Source organism: Plecotus auritus, assembly GCF_963455305.1.
Source record: "Plecotus auritus genome assembly, chromosome: 1".
Classification (NCBI taxonomy): Eukaryota; Metazoa; Chordata; class Mammalia; order Chiroptera; family Vespertilionidae; genus Plecotus; species Plecotus auritus.
In genome coordinates, this window is record NC_137770.1 from 146241674 (window position 1) to 146258475 (window position 16802).

The following is a 16802-nucleotide window of genomic DNA, read 5'->3' on the forward strand; positions in this document are numbered from 1 at the left end:
CCTGATCTCATCCCTAACTGTCCTCCCCTTGCCAGCCTGGTTGCTCCAAAGTGACCTCCCCTGCAGACCCGATCTCGCCCCCAATTGCCCTCCTCTGCTGGCCAATTTGGTTCTGATTGGTTGGTTTCTATGCCAGTCAGCATCAAAAACTCCACATCCTAGGCAGCCATTGGCTCCTCACAGTTGACCCAGATTTGGTTCTGATTGGTCAGTTTCTATGCCAGTCAGTGTCAAAAGCCCCGCCTCCTAGGCAGCCATTGGCTCTTTACACTTCACCCAGATTTGGTTCTGCTTGGTCGGTTTCTATGCCAGTCAGTGTCTCTGGGTCTATCAACAAAGCCTAATCAGAAAGGCGGGGCTGATCAGCAGCCTGGGTGGAGGCCTGGAGAGAAATGGTGGCACAGCTGCTGGCCAGACTGGGAGAGAAAAAGAGAGGCAAGTGCTGATCAACAGCTGCCACAGAGGCAATGGATCAGTCCCTGCTTCTCTCTTCAGGCCTCTCTCTGGCTCTGATTCGCAGCCCCCTTAGCAGTCAGTGCTGGGGCACCATGCCTGCAGCAAAAGCAGTCAGCTCTGGGTCACCACGGCAACCCAGCGCTGACTGCAGGACTGACTTCCGGTTGCTAGAGCCTCGGTTGTTACCAGTAGTTACGACCTAGGGTTTTTATATATTAGGGTTATTGTATTATTTTTCATACAAACAACTAAAAATCTACTTTTGCCCCACCCTGTATTTTTTAAGTGGTGGCTGAAGCATCACACAAATCAAATTGTTTTCTTTTAACATTCTTCTCAGACTTTAATCTCAATATAAATAGTAGTAGAACATTAGTAATTTATTCCCCTTGAAGTATAAAAAGTACATATCTTAACAGAAATCTGCTCTGAACTGATATCATAATAAATTCCAATGTATTATTTAAGGATTAGATAAAACAAAAAAAATTTACAAATCATATATTTTTTAAATCCTCACTCAAGGACATATTTTCACTGACTTAAGAGAGAGAGGAAGGGAGAAAGAGAGAGAGAGGGAAACATGGATGTGAGAGACAAACATTGATGGGTTGCCTCCTGTAGGTGCTTGGACTGGGGATCGAACCCACAACTTAGGTATGTACCCTGACCAGGAATGGGACCTGCAACCTTTGGTATACAGGATAACACTCCAAACAACTGAGCCACCTGTCCAGGGCATCATATCCTATGTAATAAAAGCCTAATATGTTAAGTGTCTGGTCGTCTGATCATCCATTCAACCAATCAAAGAATAATATGCTAATAATATGCTAAGACCACTCAACCACTCCTTATGATGTGCACTGACCATCAGGGGGCAGACGTTCTAACTGGTAGGTTAGCTTGCTGCTGGGGTCTGGCCAATCAGGATGGGCCTGACACACCCTGGAGCCCTTCCATAGTCCCTCCCCGGCTGGCCTACCTCCCATATCCCTCCCTGGCCCTGATTGTGCACCGGTGAGGTCCCTCAGCTTCTCGCAATCCAAGACCCCTCAGGGTATATTGGAGAGCTGGTTTGGCCCGATCCTGCAGGCCAGACCAAGGAACCCCACTGGTGCACGAATTCGTGCACTGGGCCTCTAGTACTTTGATAAGACTCAGTATCATTTGACTTTTCAATATCTAACTGTGTGTCACTTACCTAACTCCTACTCTCCCAAGATAATGAATATGGGAATCTCCCTGTACCAAATATCAGAGATCAGGGTGAGATGGCCATATAAGCATGACATAAAATAAAGGTTAAGAGGCCCCAAATATGAAGATTTAGATGGAGCTGTAAATAAGGACCACACATGCTATGGTGATGTCCTGGGGGAGGGCTTGGAATAGGCCCCATTCACCAGGGGGTTCAGGCTTAGAGAAATCATTCAGCTTTTTTCTCAGGTATAGCATAGGAATAATGTCTGTTCTGCATGCCAAAAAGGAAGTGCGGTTATCATCTGCCTAGCCTGCAGGGCTCTGTCTACAAAGTATCAGGTAAATTACATTTGTTGAACACTTTGTACTTTAAACTGCTATTAACACAGCAGAGCATTAACTTCACTAAGATTAGGGTTATTGTTTGACCTTGAGTTGTGAACATAGAAGTAATAATGAGCATGTGTGTTATATCGAGCAGCATATTTCAATCCAGTTACTTTTCAAACACTAGTTAATTCATAACCTCAGTTCCCAACACATTGTGTGTGGTGTTTAATAGGCATTCAAGAAATGCTTGTTGTATTAATTAATTCAAAATAGATGGCTGTTAAAAATACAGAATGAGATACATCCAAATAACATGACCTACACAAGTATTTATCAAGTACTATTCAATCTTAAATGCTGGAGTGAATATAAAAATACAAAAGATGTGACTCCTGGCGTTTATAGTCTAATTGTGGAGATGGTCGATTATGCCATTTAAACAAAAGAAAGTTATGAAGGAAGGGAAAACAGAGACAGCAGCCATCTACATTATACCATTATTAATTCATGTCACACAAATGTCACTCTTGCCATTAAATCCCATGCACACTATGTCTAAACACTATTCATGTGCAGACTAGAGAGTGGATTAATGTTTGTACTGTAGTTTCTTCTATAGTTTCAACAATGGCTCCAACAAGACTCATAAATAGTCATGTGATGGGCATTGAAAATGTCCTCCCTATGTATCTAATTCTTCATCCTGGTAACAATAAATGAAAGATCCACAAATACAGTTTTAATTAACAGCAATGCTGTGATGCTTATAAATAGACCAGAGGCTCTTTGAATCGGTTGGCCTTCTCAGAAAGAATTTTGTTTTTCCCAGAGGGTCAAAATTAATTAATGTTCGTACAATTTATCTAGCAGCCTATTACCTTAGAGATGCCTAAACAAGTTCAGTGAACCATGTTAGTGTATCAAGGATGACATAATCAAGCTGCTTTAAACAGAACACTTTGTAAAAATATACTGTATCAAGTAGTAATTAACAGGGTGGATAATAAAGAATTCTGTCGGAATGATTACTTTCCTTTATCTCTGGACAACATTACTTGGGTACAATATTACATAAATAACCAGACATAAAACTTTTTATGTGGTCTTTAATGAACACACACAAGCTATGAAAGTTTAAAAAAATAAATAGTGCCATTAATAGTCCTTAATTGTTCCATTAAAAGCTATCAATTGATGACTTTTGTCTTTTTGAACATGCATGAAACCTTCTCATATCCATTGATTATACTTTTATTTTTCTTAAAATGAACAATAATACTTTTTGTGCCATTAGAAATATTATACTAGCAGTATTTTCAAATACTGTCTTAAAAAGAAAGAAAATGCTGCAAATGTAATCTAATGAACTAACACATAAACAAACAAAACAAAAACAAACTCATAGATACAGAGAACAAACTGATTGTTGCCAGATGGGAGGGAGGTGGAAGCGGTAAAAAAGGTGAAGGGATTGAGACCTTACAAATTGGCAGTGACAAAACAGTCATGGGGCTGTAAAGCACCACATAGACCATATGGCCAATAATACTGTCATAACTATCGTGTGAGGTGGGTACTGGACTTACTGGGAGGATCACTTTGTAAATTATATAAATTCCTAACAACTATGCGGTATACCTGAGACAGATATAATATCAGATGTCAACTATATTGAAACAATTTTTTAAAATTTAAAAAAGAATTCACAGGCATTTGCATCAAGATATTACTGTCTGGATCTTAGTAGCAAAATTCAATATTGGCTTATTTCTCATAACTTCTTAAGTAAAAAAATATATACTTATCCTTAGAAATAATCATAAAAGTTTAAAAATGTATATTCATTGTTGTGATATTTATATTACAACTGTAATAAATGTCACAACAACAAATATACAGCTAAATATATATTAATTGTTGATATTTATTATAGTGAATGTGCCAAAAAATAATTTAACTTTAACGTTAGATAATTTTATAAATTATGATATACCCAAAATGTAAAATACTATGCTCTAACTAAAACTATATTGCTAAAAATATTCCATGACATAAAAACCTACTCACATTACATTTTCTAAATTACAAAATACAAAGCTTATAGATGGTTATATCACTCTACTGATATTATGAGACAAGTTTTTATTTTTTCTGCTTAATTATATTTTAACTTTTTTAGGAAAAGATGGAAGCCTTAGTAATGTAAAATTGATGAAAAGAAATATTGAACAAAGCTAAATATTAAAAAAGTGAAAAGCTTTTTAAGTGGTAAAGATTTAAAATATTCACCACAATTCCACAAATACATAAATGTTCTACCATCATGTATATTAGATTTTCTTATGAGGTGCAATTTTTGTTTTACTTATTTTATTTTTAGATTTATCATCCTCTCCTTTATTTGAACCCTATCACCATCCAAGTAATAATCCATGTTAATAAATGAATATATATGTTTTATCATAATTTTCTCTATAGTCACATAGTTATAGAAATATCTACCTACATATTTATTCATATGCACAAATAAAAGATGTTAGTCATTCTTTGCTTTAGAAAAAATGGGTCATACTATATAATAATTTTGCATATGGCTTTACCCCTTTAACAATATCTTTTGGAAATCCCTACACATCAACTGTATAACATGAAACTCTGTTTTAGTGATTGCATGACATCGCATGCTGTGTGTTTAACAGGTTACACTGGCCTCCAGGTTGTTCCTCCAGGTTCTCAGCAGAAGTGGGGGTGGGGAGGGTGGTGATTTTGGCCCCAAGGGATTTCTAAGACATTTTTACTTGTCAAGACTAGGGGAGAAGTGCTACTGCAACTGGTGGTAGAGGCCAGGGATACTGCCCAATATGCTACACTGCACAGGACAGCCCCACACCAGCTAATTCCATTACCCAAACCATCAGTGGGGCCCAGGTTGAGACTCCAACCAGGTGTCTGACCTCAGGGCATTTAGTGCTAGCTGTCACTCTACTGTCACTCTGTCACTTTCCTTAGACACCCACATGGCTCACTCCTCACCTCTTTCAAGTGTTTGTTTTTGTTTATTTAAATGGCGTTTTCTCAATGCAGCCTACTTTGATCAGTGTATTTTAACAACCATTCCTCCCTTCCCATTTTCCCTCCAACTGCAATGCACACACCCATCCTTGGGCATTCTTGGTCATACTTCATTCCTTCTTTTTCCTCAACTTCTAACAGTCCATACAATCAGAACTGTTTGTTCATTATCTTGACTCTCCTTGTAGAAAGTAAACTCCACTTCGGCAACAATTTTTATCTGTTTTATTCACTAATGTATTCCCAGGACTAAACAGTGCCTGGTATCAATCTATACTAATAAAAGGGTAATATGCTAATTAGACCAGACGTCTACCAGGCATCCTTCTAGGCATCCTTCTGGACAAAGCCATGGTGGCGGGGGCCGAGGCAGAGGCGGTTAGGGGCGATCAGGCCAGCAGGGGAGAGCAGTTAGGGGCGAAGAGGGTGTAGGCCAGGCTGAGGGACCTCCCCGCCCCATCATGAATTTCAATGCATGGGGTCTCTAGTAGACCAATAAAGCAACAAGGAACAAATAACTGAATGTATGAATAATGGACATTTATCTTATTTCCCTTCTCTTCAACCACAAATAATGCTGAAGTAAGATTCCCTATACACATGTGCTGCTGTATTGGTCTTTTTATTTCTATACTAGAGGCCTGGTGCACAAAATGTGTGCACAGGGAGGTGGTGGTCCCTCAGTCCGGACTGCACCCTCTTGCAGTCCGGGACCCCTTGGGGGATGTCCAACTGCTGGCTCCTAACTGCTCACTTGCCAGCCTGCATGATCGCCCCTAACCACTCTGCCTGCCTGCTTCATTGCCCCTAACCACTTGCCTGCCTGCCTCATAGCCCCTAACCACTCACCTACCTGCTTATCACCCCTAACTGCTCACCTGCCTTCTTGATCAGCCCTAACCGCCTCTGCCTGTCTGCCTGATCGCTCCTAACTGCTCACCTGCCTGCCTGATCCCCCTTAACCACTTGCCTGCCTGCCTGATTGCCCCTAACCACTCTGCCTGCCTGCCTGATTTCCCCTAACCACTTGCTTGATGGCCTGATTGCCCCTAACTGCCTCTGCCTTGGCCACTGAGGCTTTGTCTGGAAGGATGTATGGAATGACATCTGAAAGGTCATTCGGCTGTCCAGTCTAATTAGCATATTACACTTTTATTATTATAGATGGTCAGAACGTTTTCTAATCCATGAACATTTCCCATAACCATGTTTGAGTATCCTTCCCCTGCTTCTCCACTCTTTCTCTCAGCCATCTATAGGTGGCTTTTGAAAATCTTTTTCCAGCTCTTTATTATTTAATTTGCATTTTTCTGATGACTTGTGAACTTGAGCATCATTGAATATATTTGTTGATTATATTAATGTAATCATCTGTGAATTAGTATGCAATAGATATAGATTAGAGATAGAGCTAGAGGTAGAAATAGAGATGACATAAATATAATCTTACTTGTAATCTGTAAGGAAAAATTTTCTAACCTATTATGTGCCTATTGACTTTATTTATGAAAATTTTAGACCACAGTTAAAATTTCACATAATGAAATATGTACATCTTTTCTTTTGTAGCTTCTGAACTTTTGGAAGTTAGATCCTGTCTTTAAATTGCATATTGCTTACCCTCTGTTTTCTTGCAAGAATTTTATTGTTATTTGTTACATTTAAGTCCTTAATCAATCTAGACTATATTTCTGTATATGAAATATGCAGAAGAAAAATGGGATTAATTTCATTTATTTCCAGATGAATAACCAGATATACCAGCACCATATTAAATAATACATCTTTTTAAATTGAATTAACTTTTGTTATATATTAAATCCTCCTAATTTCTGGCCTCAGTGTCTTGATTCTCTTTTCTGTTCTTTTAATATATAATCTGGTGTATATTAACTTCATGTTTTTAAAGAAAAAAACAGCTTGGTAAAAGGAAGAGGAAATATAACCTGGCAGGTCAAAAGAAATAAACATATACAATTTGAAGATGAATTAGGGAACGACTTTAAAATAAGAATGAGTACACATGTTGTAACTGAACATCATGTCATTTTCAATCTGCCTAAAATGTAAAAACAATAAAACTATAGTTCTAGTCTCACTAGTCATAAAATGTCTGGGCCAACCTCATACATTTTTTTTATGAAAAGTTATTTTAATTCATATATTCTTGCTCTTTTTCATTGTGCCTATGCTTCCATCCTTTTGAGTAATATTTTATTTGTTAGGTTTCTCCAGAAAAATAGAACTAATAGAATGTATATAAATATAGAAATATATTTGTTATAAGTAAATGGGTCATATGATTATGATGCTGATAAGCCTTAACTGTCCAGTGTGGGCCAGCAGGCTGGAGCCCCAGGAGAGCCAATGGTGCAGATGAAGTCCAAAGGCAGTCTGTTGGTGAAATTAACTTTTGGTTGGGCAGCCCACCTGTTTTGTTCTATTAGGCCATCAATTGATTGGATGAGGACCATCCATATTATGGAGGGCAATCTGCTTGAAGTTTACTGATATAAATGTTAACCTGATGACATATAGATGGTCAATAGACATATGAAAAGATGCTCAATATCACTAATCATTAGAGAAATGCAAATTAAAACCACAATGAGATATCACCTCACACCTGTCAGAATGGCTATCATCAATAAATCAACAAACAACAAGTGATGGGGAAGATGTGGAGAGAAGGGAACAGTCATACACTGTTGGTGGGAATTTAGATTGGTACAGCCACTATAAAAAACAGTATGGAGGCTGCTAAAAATATTAAAAATGGAATTGCTTAAACCCAAAACACTAATTCAAAAGAATAGATAAACCCCCATCCTATGTTCATTGCAGTGTTATTTACAATAGCCAAGCTATGGAAGCAATCTAGGTGCCCATTATAGGCGAGTGGATAAAAAAGCTGTGGAATACTCAATGGAATATTACTCAGCCATAAGAAATATCAAAATCTTACCATTTGCGACGGCATGGATGGTCCTAGAGGGTGTTATGCTAAGTGAAATAAATCAGTCAGAGAAAAACAAATACCATATGGTTTCACTTATATGTAGAATCTAGAGAACAATCTAAGCAAATAAATAAAACAGAAACTGAATCATAAGTACAGAGAACAGACTGATGGTTGCCAGGTGGGAGAGGAGTTGAGGGACTGGGTGAAAAAGGTGAAGGGATTGAGAAGTACATATTGGTAGTTACAAAATAGCCATAGGGACACAAAGTACAGCATAGAAAATATAGTCAATAATACTGTAATGACTATATATGTTGCCAATTTGGTGCTGGAAATATCAGTGGGAAGACTTTATGTATGCTTGTCTAACCACTGTGTTGTACACATAAACTAAAACAAAATAATATTGAATGTAAAAAAATGTTAACCTTGTCCAATAACACCCTCTAAGTTGCTACATAAAATTAACCATCACAACTATCTTTTTTTTTTTAATATATTTTATTGATGTTTTACAGAGAGGAAGGAAGAAGGATAGAGAGTTAGAAACATCAATGAGAGAGAAACATCGATCAGCTGCCTCCTGCACACCCCCCACTAGGGATGTGCCCGCAACCAAGGCACATGCCCTTGACCGGAATCGAACCCGGGACCCTTCAGTCCGCAGGCCGACGCTCTATCCACTGAGCCAAACCGGTTTTGGCCACAACTATCTTATGTTATTTTTTATTCCTAAGAAAACTTATCTATAAAAAAGTTATTTTTACCCCTGGGGAAAGTTAATTCCTAAAGAAGAAGAGTGCTGAGTAGGCAAGACTTCAGGCTCAAAATAAATAAGGTTACTAGCCTACTTATACTCTGATTCTACTAACTGTAAAACCATTAAAGGTTACATTTACCTAAAATCACAGGACACAAAGTAAAACCTGTCAAGACTTTGTGGATGCTCATTCCTCCATCACCAACTTAACTCTCTGTCTTGGACCTTCAGAGAGACTAGAATAAAATTGGTGGCCAGCTACTGGCCATTGCATATTTTGAAAATTCTTATCATTGCTAATTGTAAACCTTTCCATGCATTAATCTGATCGCCCCCTACTTGTCACTGCTCTGATTGTTGATTTAAGGGACACATTTAGGGTAGAGGGAAAACATTCTTTGACTCTCTTAAAATATAAGTCATGGATTTCCTTGTTGTAGCAATGTCAGTTCTGAGTCTATTCAGTAATTCAGGGGCTAAACAGAAAGTACTAACTTTCTTTTCATAATCCCTATTGATTTCTTTTTTTTAGGTTTTATTTATTTTTTTTTCTTAAATATATTTTATTAATTTTTTACAGAGAGGAAGGGAGAGGGATAGAGAGCTAGAAACATCGATGAAAGAGAAACATTGATCAGCTGCCTCCTGCACACCTCCTACTGGGGATGTGCCCGCAACCAAGGTACATGCCCTTGACCGGAATCGAACCTGGGACCCTTCAGTCCGCAGGCTGACACTATCCACTGAGCCAAACCGGTTAGGGCTCCCTATTGATTTTTAACCGCCCCTCCTCCCCCACCTGCAGACATACTCCAGCATTCAATCAAATAGATAACGCAGGTTTCCAGGAGTTGGTTACTTGGCCTGTGTATCTCTAGTAGGGTTACCTGGTGTATGATCAGAGTCTGCACTCAGTGCTGCATCAGGAATGCTGTTGCCAATGGCCCAGTCCAAGTCATCTTCAGAGTCTTGAGTAAGACTACAGGCTGTGGTCCAATTTCTGGAAGTTGTTTCAAAATTACAGCTTCCTGTTATGGTTGTGTACTGGCCTAAGGAAACAAAAATTTTAATGAAATGTTCTGAAAATCCACATTGCACTTGATATTTTACTACATTAGTGATGATTTTAATTAGTATCTGCATATTCTAATTCTTTATAAATAAACACATAGAACCAGGACATTTGCACCCATTGATAATATCAGTTGTAACCAGCTTTGTTAACCCAGGGTCTAGAAGCAGTGCATGAATATTGTCATTTATCCATTAACAAGCTATATGGATTGACTACTAATACTTATAGATGACAGATAAAACTGTCTACACATAATGAACATAACATTATAATACCTATCAAATCAAATAAATCAACAGCTTCAGTTGTCTGGATATTAATTCAGTTGCTCTGAGTACTCTAGTGTTTGAACAGCATAGACTGCTAGAGAGGCAAACTCATTTACTAAAGAAAAGCTGCCTTTGGGTGAAATAGTAAACTGTATGGACACACACCCTCTTGGCATATGATACAATTACCCATGTCCAACATTTCAGAACTAGTCAGTAAATAATGAAAGATGTTCTCTACTAAAAGTGTTGATTGATAACTCATTACAAATTAAGTTATTCACAATATAAATTACTAGATAACTGTGTTGTGATAATAACTACCGTAGTTGAGATAACAACTAGTCATCTGTGAAAAGTGCCATCATAACATCCTGATATCTGCTTTCATTTTTCATTTTATCTTTTTGCATAGCAGTTATTGTATTTGAGCATTCACTGTAACAACTGTGTTGTACAGGCAGAATGAATTATTGGGTGATTGAATCAGTAGGAATCAACGAGATTGTCATTGACTTTTCCTGTCCTTTTTTTTCTGTTTTTTTTTTTTTTAGAAAGATGGAGTTTATATTATTTTTAACATTTCTTCAAGTAGTTTCTTCTTTATAACTTTTTCTTAACATCAAACTAATACTAGCATATAGAAGCTTCATCAGAAGAAAAACTTGCAGTTAAAATGGACACCAAATATATAGCAAAAATAGCTTTCATATTTTTATAGAAAATTTTCTGGGTCTCTGAGAGAATTTTCATAAAGTATCAGCATTTTACTTCTCAGGCAGGATTGCATTTTATCTCCAAAAGTAAAATCACTTTAAATTATGTACGTTTCTTTCATTCATTCTACATAATTTATAATTAATGGATTTCTATGTGTTTCTTTATGGGCCCTGTATATCTTTATGCTTTCCTGTACCAAACCCATGGCATAGATAGATTTATAACATGCAAACAATGTGGATAAAAGTCAGAGATTCAGTTCTCCAGGTGTTTAACCAGCACAACTGCCAAAATGCAGAACCTATCAACGTACATACAAGACAGCCACCGTCGGTTCTTCAGAATAATGTCACATCCAGGCTCTGTACTATCGTATTTCTGTTTAACTGACTCCCCAACACATAGGCCTGACAATAATTATCCTACATCCTTTTCCCTTCTCTGTGACCACTCTGACCTTCTAGCTCCAATTTATTTAATATATGACCTTTATCTTTGACCCTAAGGATATGTATGCAATCAGGATTAATTCTCTTATGTTTCATTCTCTACATCAAATTTTGAAACTTTTCCTTTCTAGCGCTAATCTCAGTTTATGATCTCTACTCCTTAGCAACACTATTTTTAGCACTCCACAGCCTAATTTATTTCAAAGTTACACAATTTTTCCACATTCGCTAATCTCACATTCTCTACTAATTACTTTCCTATAACTTGCAGATACAGTCACAGTGTCCCTCTTGATTTAAAAAATATGTATTTATTTACTTAAATTTCTCACTCTGTATATCTTCACTCAGCCTGTCCAGGGGCCCTTCACACTTTTATGCAGATGGCTTACAACTAAATCCGCAGCCATGATGAAATGCAGGCGTTTGTCTTCAAATGCTTTTTGAACATTTCACTTGGAATATACAACCATTACCTCAAAACCAAGCAAGCCTAAAACAAACTCATCATTCACTTCTCAAGCTGGGTTCTTCTTTATGAGATTATTGACTAATTTCATAGGATGGATCTTCTCTCTTTCTAAAGATTCTAACTTTGGCGTTATCTTTGATTCTGCATTCTTCATTTTCATATCCAATCTGTCACCAAATACCTATAGATTCTCCCTCTGGAAACTTATTTAATTCATTTCCTTCCTTGCAGTTCCTTAGTGCCTGTTCCAGTTCCATTGGTTCAACCACCTGGTTTAATGGAGTCTCTTTTTTTTTAACGTAGCCTTCAATCTATCAACATTACAAATGCAAACCACATTAATCAGCTTTAAATGTTCTTATGTGTTATTTCCCTTGCTAAAAATATTCAAGTTTTCACATTGTCTGAAGATACTCTCCAAAATCTCTAGCCTTGAATACAGTAACCTTTACGCAATGCAAAGTGTTTTTTAGGCTGAAATCTGTCTCATATTTAAAATTGCCTGCCAACCGAATTTTTCAGAAAATTATCTCTTGAATAAAAACAGACTTTCTTCAACTTTTATAGTTAAAGCTAATTCTCACTTTTAAAAATGTTTTCTCTAGCATTTGGGTGCTCATTTGTCAGTCATCCCTTCCCTCTCTTGTTCAGGAGAGAATTGCAGTTTTCTCCAGGTATAAACCTTCTTTCACTCAGGTATGTGTTTTATGGGTGAAACAGCCCCTCATCAGCTCCAGGGGTGACTGATGGTTTATCTCAGCAATTGTGATGCCATGTTCCTCTTTCTTAATTAGTTTAGGCATCAACATGGGATGCAATTCTAGACAATGAGACTTATTGGAGAAAAGGCACCTAGGAAATTATTTTCATTAAAAAAGAAGTCAAAAGGAAGAAAATCTATTTGTCCTTTCTCAGGATATCATTGCAAAAATGAGATACGCAGGACTGCAGAACTTGATGGGGAGGAGCTGGCTTTACTGAATACCAAATAATTGCAACTCAAACAGACAGGAATTAATTTATTTCAATTAACAGTACGTTGGGAAGTTGTCAGTTTAAGGTTGGCATTGTGGTGCAGCCGTGCAGTGGGTGCGGTGTGAAGCACAAATTTCCCACCTTTCAGTGCTGTCACCTTGTCATCCTCACGCTCATGCATGGTTGCAAGACAACTGCTGTACTTCCATGGGTCACAAACATTCAAGCATTGAGGGAGACAAAAAGAGGAAAGCGCTTTTTCTTTCTGAAAGAGACACCTTTCCAAAATTCCCATGTGTATTCATTGGCCTCTGGTGGCTATAAGGAAGATTGGAGATGATGGTATTTGCAGCTGGTCACAATGCTGCCCCAGATAAAACTGGAGTTCTGTTTTTAAGCAACAAAAAGAAAAGAAAAGCAACTAGCAGGGATTACTGTCCATCTAAACTGCGTAAGGTTGGGATTTCTGTTACAAGTATCTTTATCTCCTCTTCTCCATTCCATCCTTCTTGAATGTCCAATGTCTATCCATCTCTCCCTTTGAAGACCATGCCAGTTCTTGGGGCATGTGAGGGTTTATGGCATTATAGTTGTTACCACTAATTTGGAAATTCATTATATCTTTATTTTATATTGTCATCTTACTTGTTTACTATTATATTACTATAAACATTTCTATTCGATCAGTAATTTTTAGTGAACTACATCATGTATATCAAAGTGTTCCCATACATAATTATTGAATGATGAATAATATGAAGACTTTGCAATGTTTCTTGATGAGGTCTATGTATCATCTGTATTTTCAAAATAGCTATTGCTTTATAAAAACGTTTTCTAAATTGTGTGTGATCTTTATCATGACCCCTTGAAGGATTCAAAGCATTACTAACATTCCTTTAAACAATTGGCATTTTCCCAGTGGAATAATATGGTTGTATGGTCAGTGTAAATATTGATCAATTAACATATGTTTAAGGGATAGCACCATAATTATTTTTAATTCCTTACATCCACATATCCACCTTATTTTGCCATACCATAATGCATAATACATGAATATTAAATTGTTTATCCTCATTGTGAAATGGCATCTTTGCTGCATTGAGAAGGATATTTAAGAATCTGGGTAGACTGGGAAAGAGGATGTTTGTCTCTGTAAGAGGCAGGAGAGAACGGGACCGCCAGCACGCTGGATATCCCCAGCTGAGAACACAAGGTGCACTTGATACGTTTTAGGTGATAATTTCCTTCCATGAAAGAAGAGAGCACATTTTCTGATTTAACTGTTGTGGGTTGTTGTTATTGTTTCTTAAGAATCGATCTCACTTATTAGTAACCATAGATTTTGCAACAGGAGGTAAAGATGCAAAAGAAAATTTTATTTTATGACACATTTTATGAGGAGTAACTGCATTTATTTTCTGATAAGTATAAAGGCCATGTATATAAGACATGACTGACAAATTTCCAGAGAATGTAAAAATGATGATATGGAAAAAGCTAACATTATCAATTCTAGCATACTGAACAGAGACATTCTTTACATTATTTCATTTAATTCTCAAAGCACTCAATAGGATGGATGTTATTACAGTATATCTACTAAACAGATGAGAAAAGTGAGTCATTGAGAATTTAAATAATTGCTCAACAAGTGAGGGTCAAAGTCAAAATGAGGACTCCAGTTTAGTAACCCAAAATTTGGTCAACTGTTTCTTATATTTCTCCAAAGGTCATTTTTAAAATGTGCAATTTATTTCATTATGCACATAGATTATCTGACTTCAGGAACGTAGCCCTGATGATTTACATTGGAGAATATATCTAAAAGACCATCAATATAAAATATTAATGAAGTCAATTTGCAGAACTAAGTCACTTGTGTATTTTCGTATGCTGTGTAGTTTTGTTTGTGGATATGAAAAAAAGTGTATCAAGAGACTAAGAAAAGTGGCTTTTTAATTTGTCAATATATTACTTATATATTAATAAATTCAACTATTTCTTGCAGTTGTCCATCAAAGTTGTGGGTAACACTAACAGATATAAGTAATTGACTTCAGTTTCAGAAAATCAAAACTGCCTGTGTGTGTTTTCACACCAATAACTGTGAGGGGGAAAGCATATCAGGCAGTCTGAGAGGAAAAATGAGCGAAGCCAGAAGAACATGGGCAGCATTCACATTTGAAAACCCGAATAACCCATAACTCTCCCTAGCATTTTGTAAGCCTGTTTCTATATTGCACATATAGGTGTACACACACACACACACACACACACACACACACACACACACACACACACGTGCGCGCTATTCTTCATTTGTACTCTCTGAATAAGCTGTGATAACCTTATTCTTGATAGAACTTGTTACACTTTACAATTAACCAGGAAACATCTCATTTACTAATAACTTCTTTAAAAGGAGAGAAAAAACCCATTAGATTTAAATACAATTTTCTTCAGAGTCCCTCACACACGCAGTACAAAGTAAGTTTTTGAAGTCTAAAACAATGTCTTGTTCATTTTTATATATCTAATGTTCAGAAAGTTGTTCCTAGCCCATATTAAGAATAGGAATAAATGAAAGAATATACTTTTATATAAATATTTTAATATACATCATCTTTACATGAGAGGAAGATAATTTTACTACCTACAGTAACTTTTCTATGTGCCTGTGACAGTCTTCCTTTCTCCACTGAATATATGTATCTATGCCATCATATTTCAATTATTTTTTCCTTTCGAACCTTTATAAATTTGGCTTAGTTTTTAATGTTTTACTGGTGGTTATGAAATGTTCTATTTGTTATGTCTTGTGGGGAAAATGGTGATTTTACAAGTGTTTTAGAATTCCAATGAAATCAATTTCTTACAGTAAGTATAAAAAATGTATTTTTGTCCCTGGCCAGTGTGGCTCAATTGGTTGGAATGTTGTCCCATATATCAAGAGATGGCAGGTTCAATTCCTGGTCAGGACACATACCCAGGTTGCAAGTTTCATACCTGGTCTGATGCACTTAAAAGAAGTTAGAAATAACAGTAAGAAGTATTATTTAATGTATTATAAATTTCATTTCAAAATACACATATTAAATGAAATATATAATTATTTTAAATTAAGAATATAATGTATAATATTCATAGTATAGTTTAAACAATGCCAATTACTTTCACTTCCTTTTATACTTTGGTTTAAAACTAAAATATGGGATGAATGTTGAGGACATTATGCTATGTGAAATGAACCATTCACTAAAAAAATTTAAAAATTATGTATGATTCCACTTATATGAGGTACCTAGAGTTCTCAAATGCATAAGAACAAAAAGTATAATGATGGTTGCTGGGAACTGCGGTGTGGGGAGAATGGAGATTTACTATTTATTGGGTACTGAGATATACTTTTTCAAGATAAAAACTTTTTGGAGATGGCTGGTGGTGTTGGCTACACTCACAGTTCTATACAGTGGCGTGATGGGAAAGTTTTCTAACATAATTTGTTATAGATTTATTGCAGTTTTTAATATAGGAGTAAAAAGAATGAGAGAGGACTGCCATCTGGATATTTTCATAGAGAAGTTGAAAAAATGTTTTGGCTATTCTAAATCTACTATAGTGCATGAAAAGAACATTTCTTCTCAGCTATGCCAATATGTTTCTCTACTAATAAAGTGAAAATCTGTGCTGAGCTGGCAGCATTAGAACAGACAAATATACTTACCACAGTGAGCTTCATCAGACCTATCAGAGCAGTCCGGTTTATAGTCACAGACAAGGTGGGATGCAATACACTTCTTGTTGTGGCACAAAAAGTCAGTGGCTTCTGGGCAAATTTCAGAAGTCTCTCCCACTGGGGAAAAAACAAAGGTGTTATTTTGTGATGGTTTCATTACATTTGATTACTCATTTTAATCATTTTATAGATTTCAAACTATTAAATAAGTTAGTGATTTTAATAGTTGTCCAAGGTAGATATCTATACAACTTCCCCTCTCTCAGTCCTATCTCCATTGTTCAGCAAGTTATATAGATGGTAATTTCAAAATATCC

General features: G+C 36.5%; 1 protein-coding gene across 1 annotated transcript in view; it reads right to left on the reverse strand.

Moving 5' to 3' along the window:
- The window catches only part of MALRD1 (MAM and LDL receptor class A domain containing 1), a gene marked incomplete at its 5' end in the record, with an annotated part of 676620 nt that overhangs the window by 196266 nt on the left and 463552 nt on the right, over window positions 1-16802 (reverse strand). The window contains 2 exons of the mRNA XM_080679375.1: window positions 9671-9832; window positions 16474-16602. Of these exons, the coding sequence (XP_080535501.1) occupies window positions 9671-9832; window positions 16474-16602 (291 nt within the window). The remainder of the gene's footprint in view (window positions 1-9670; window positions 9833-16473; window positions 16603-16802) is intronic.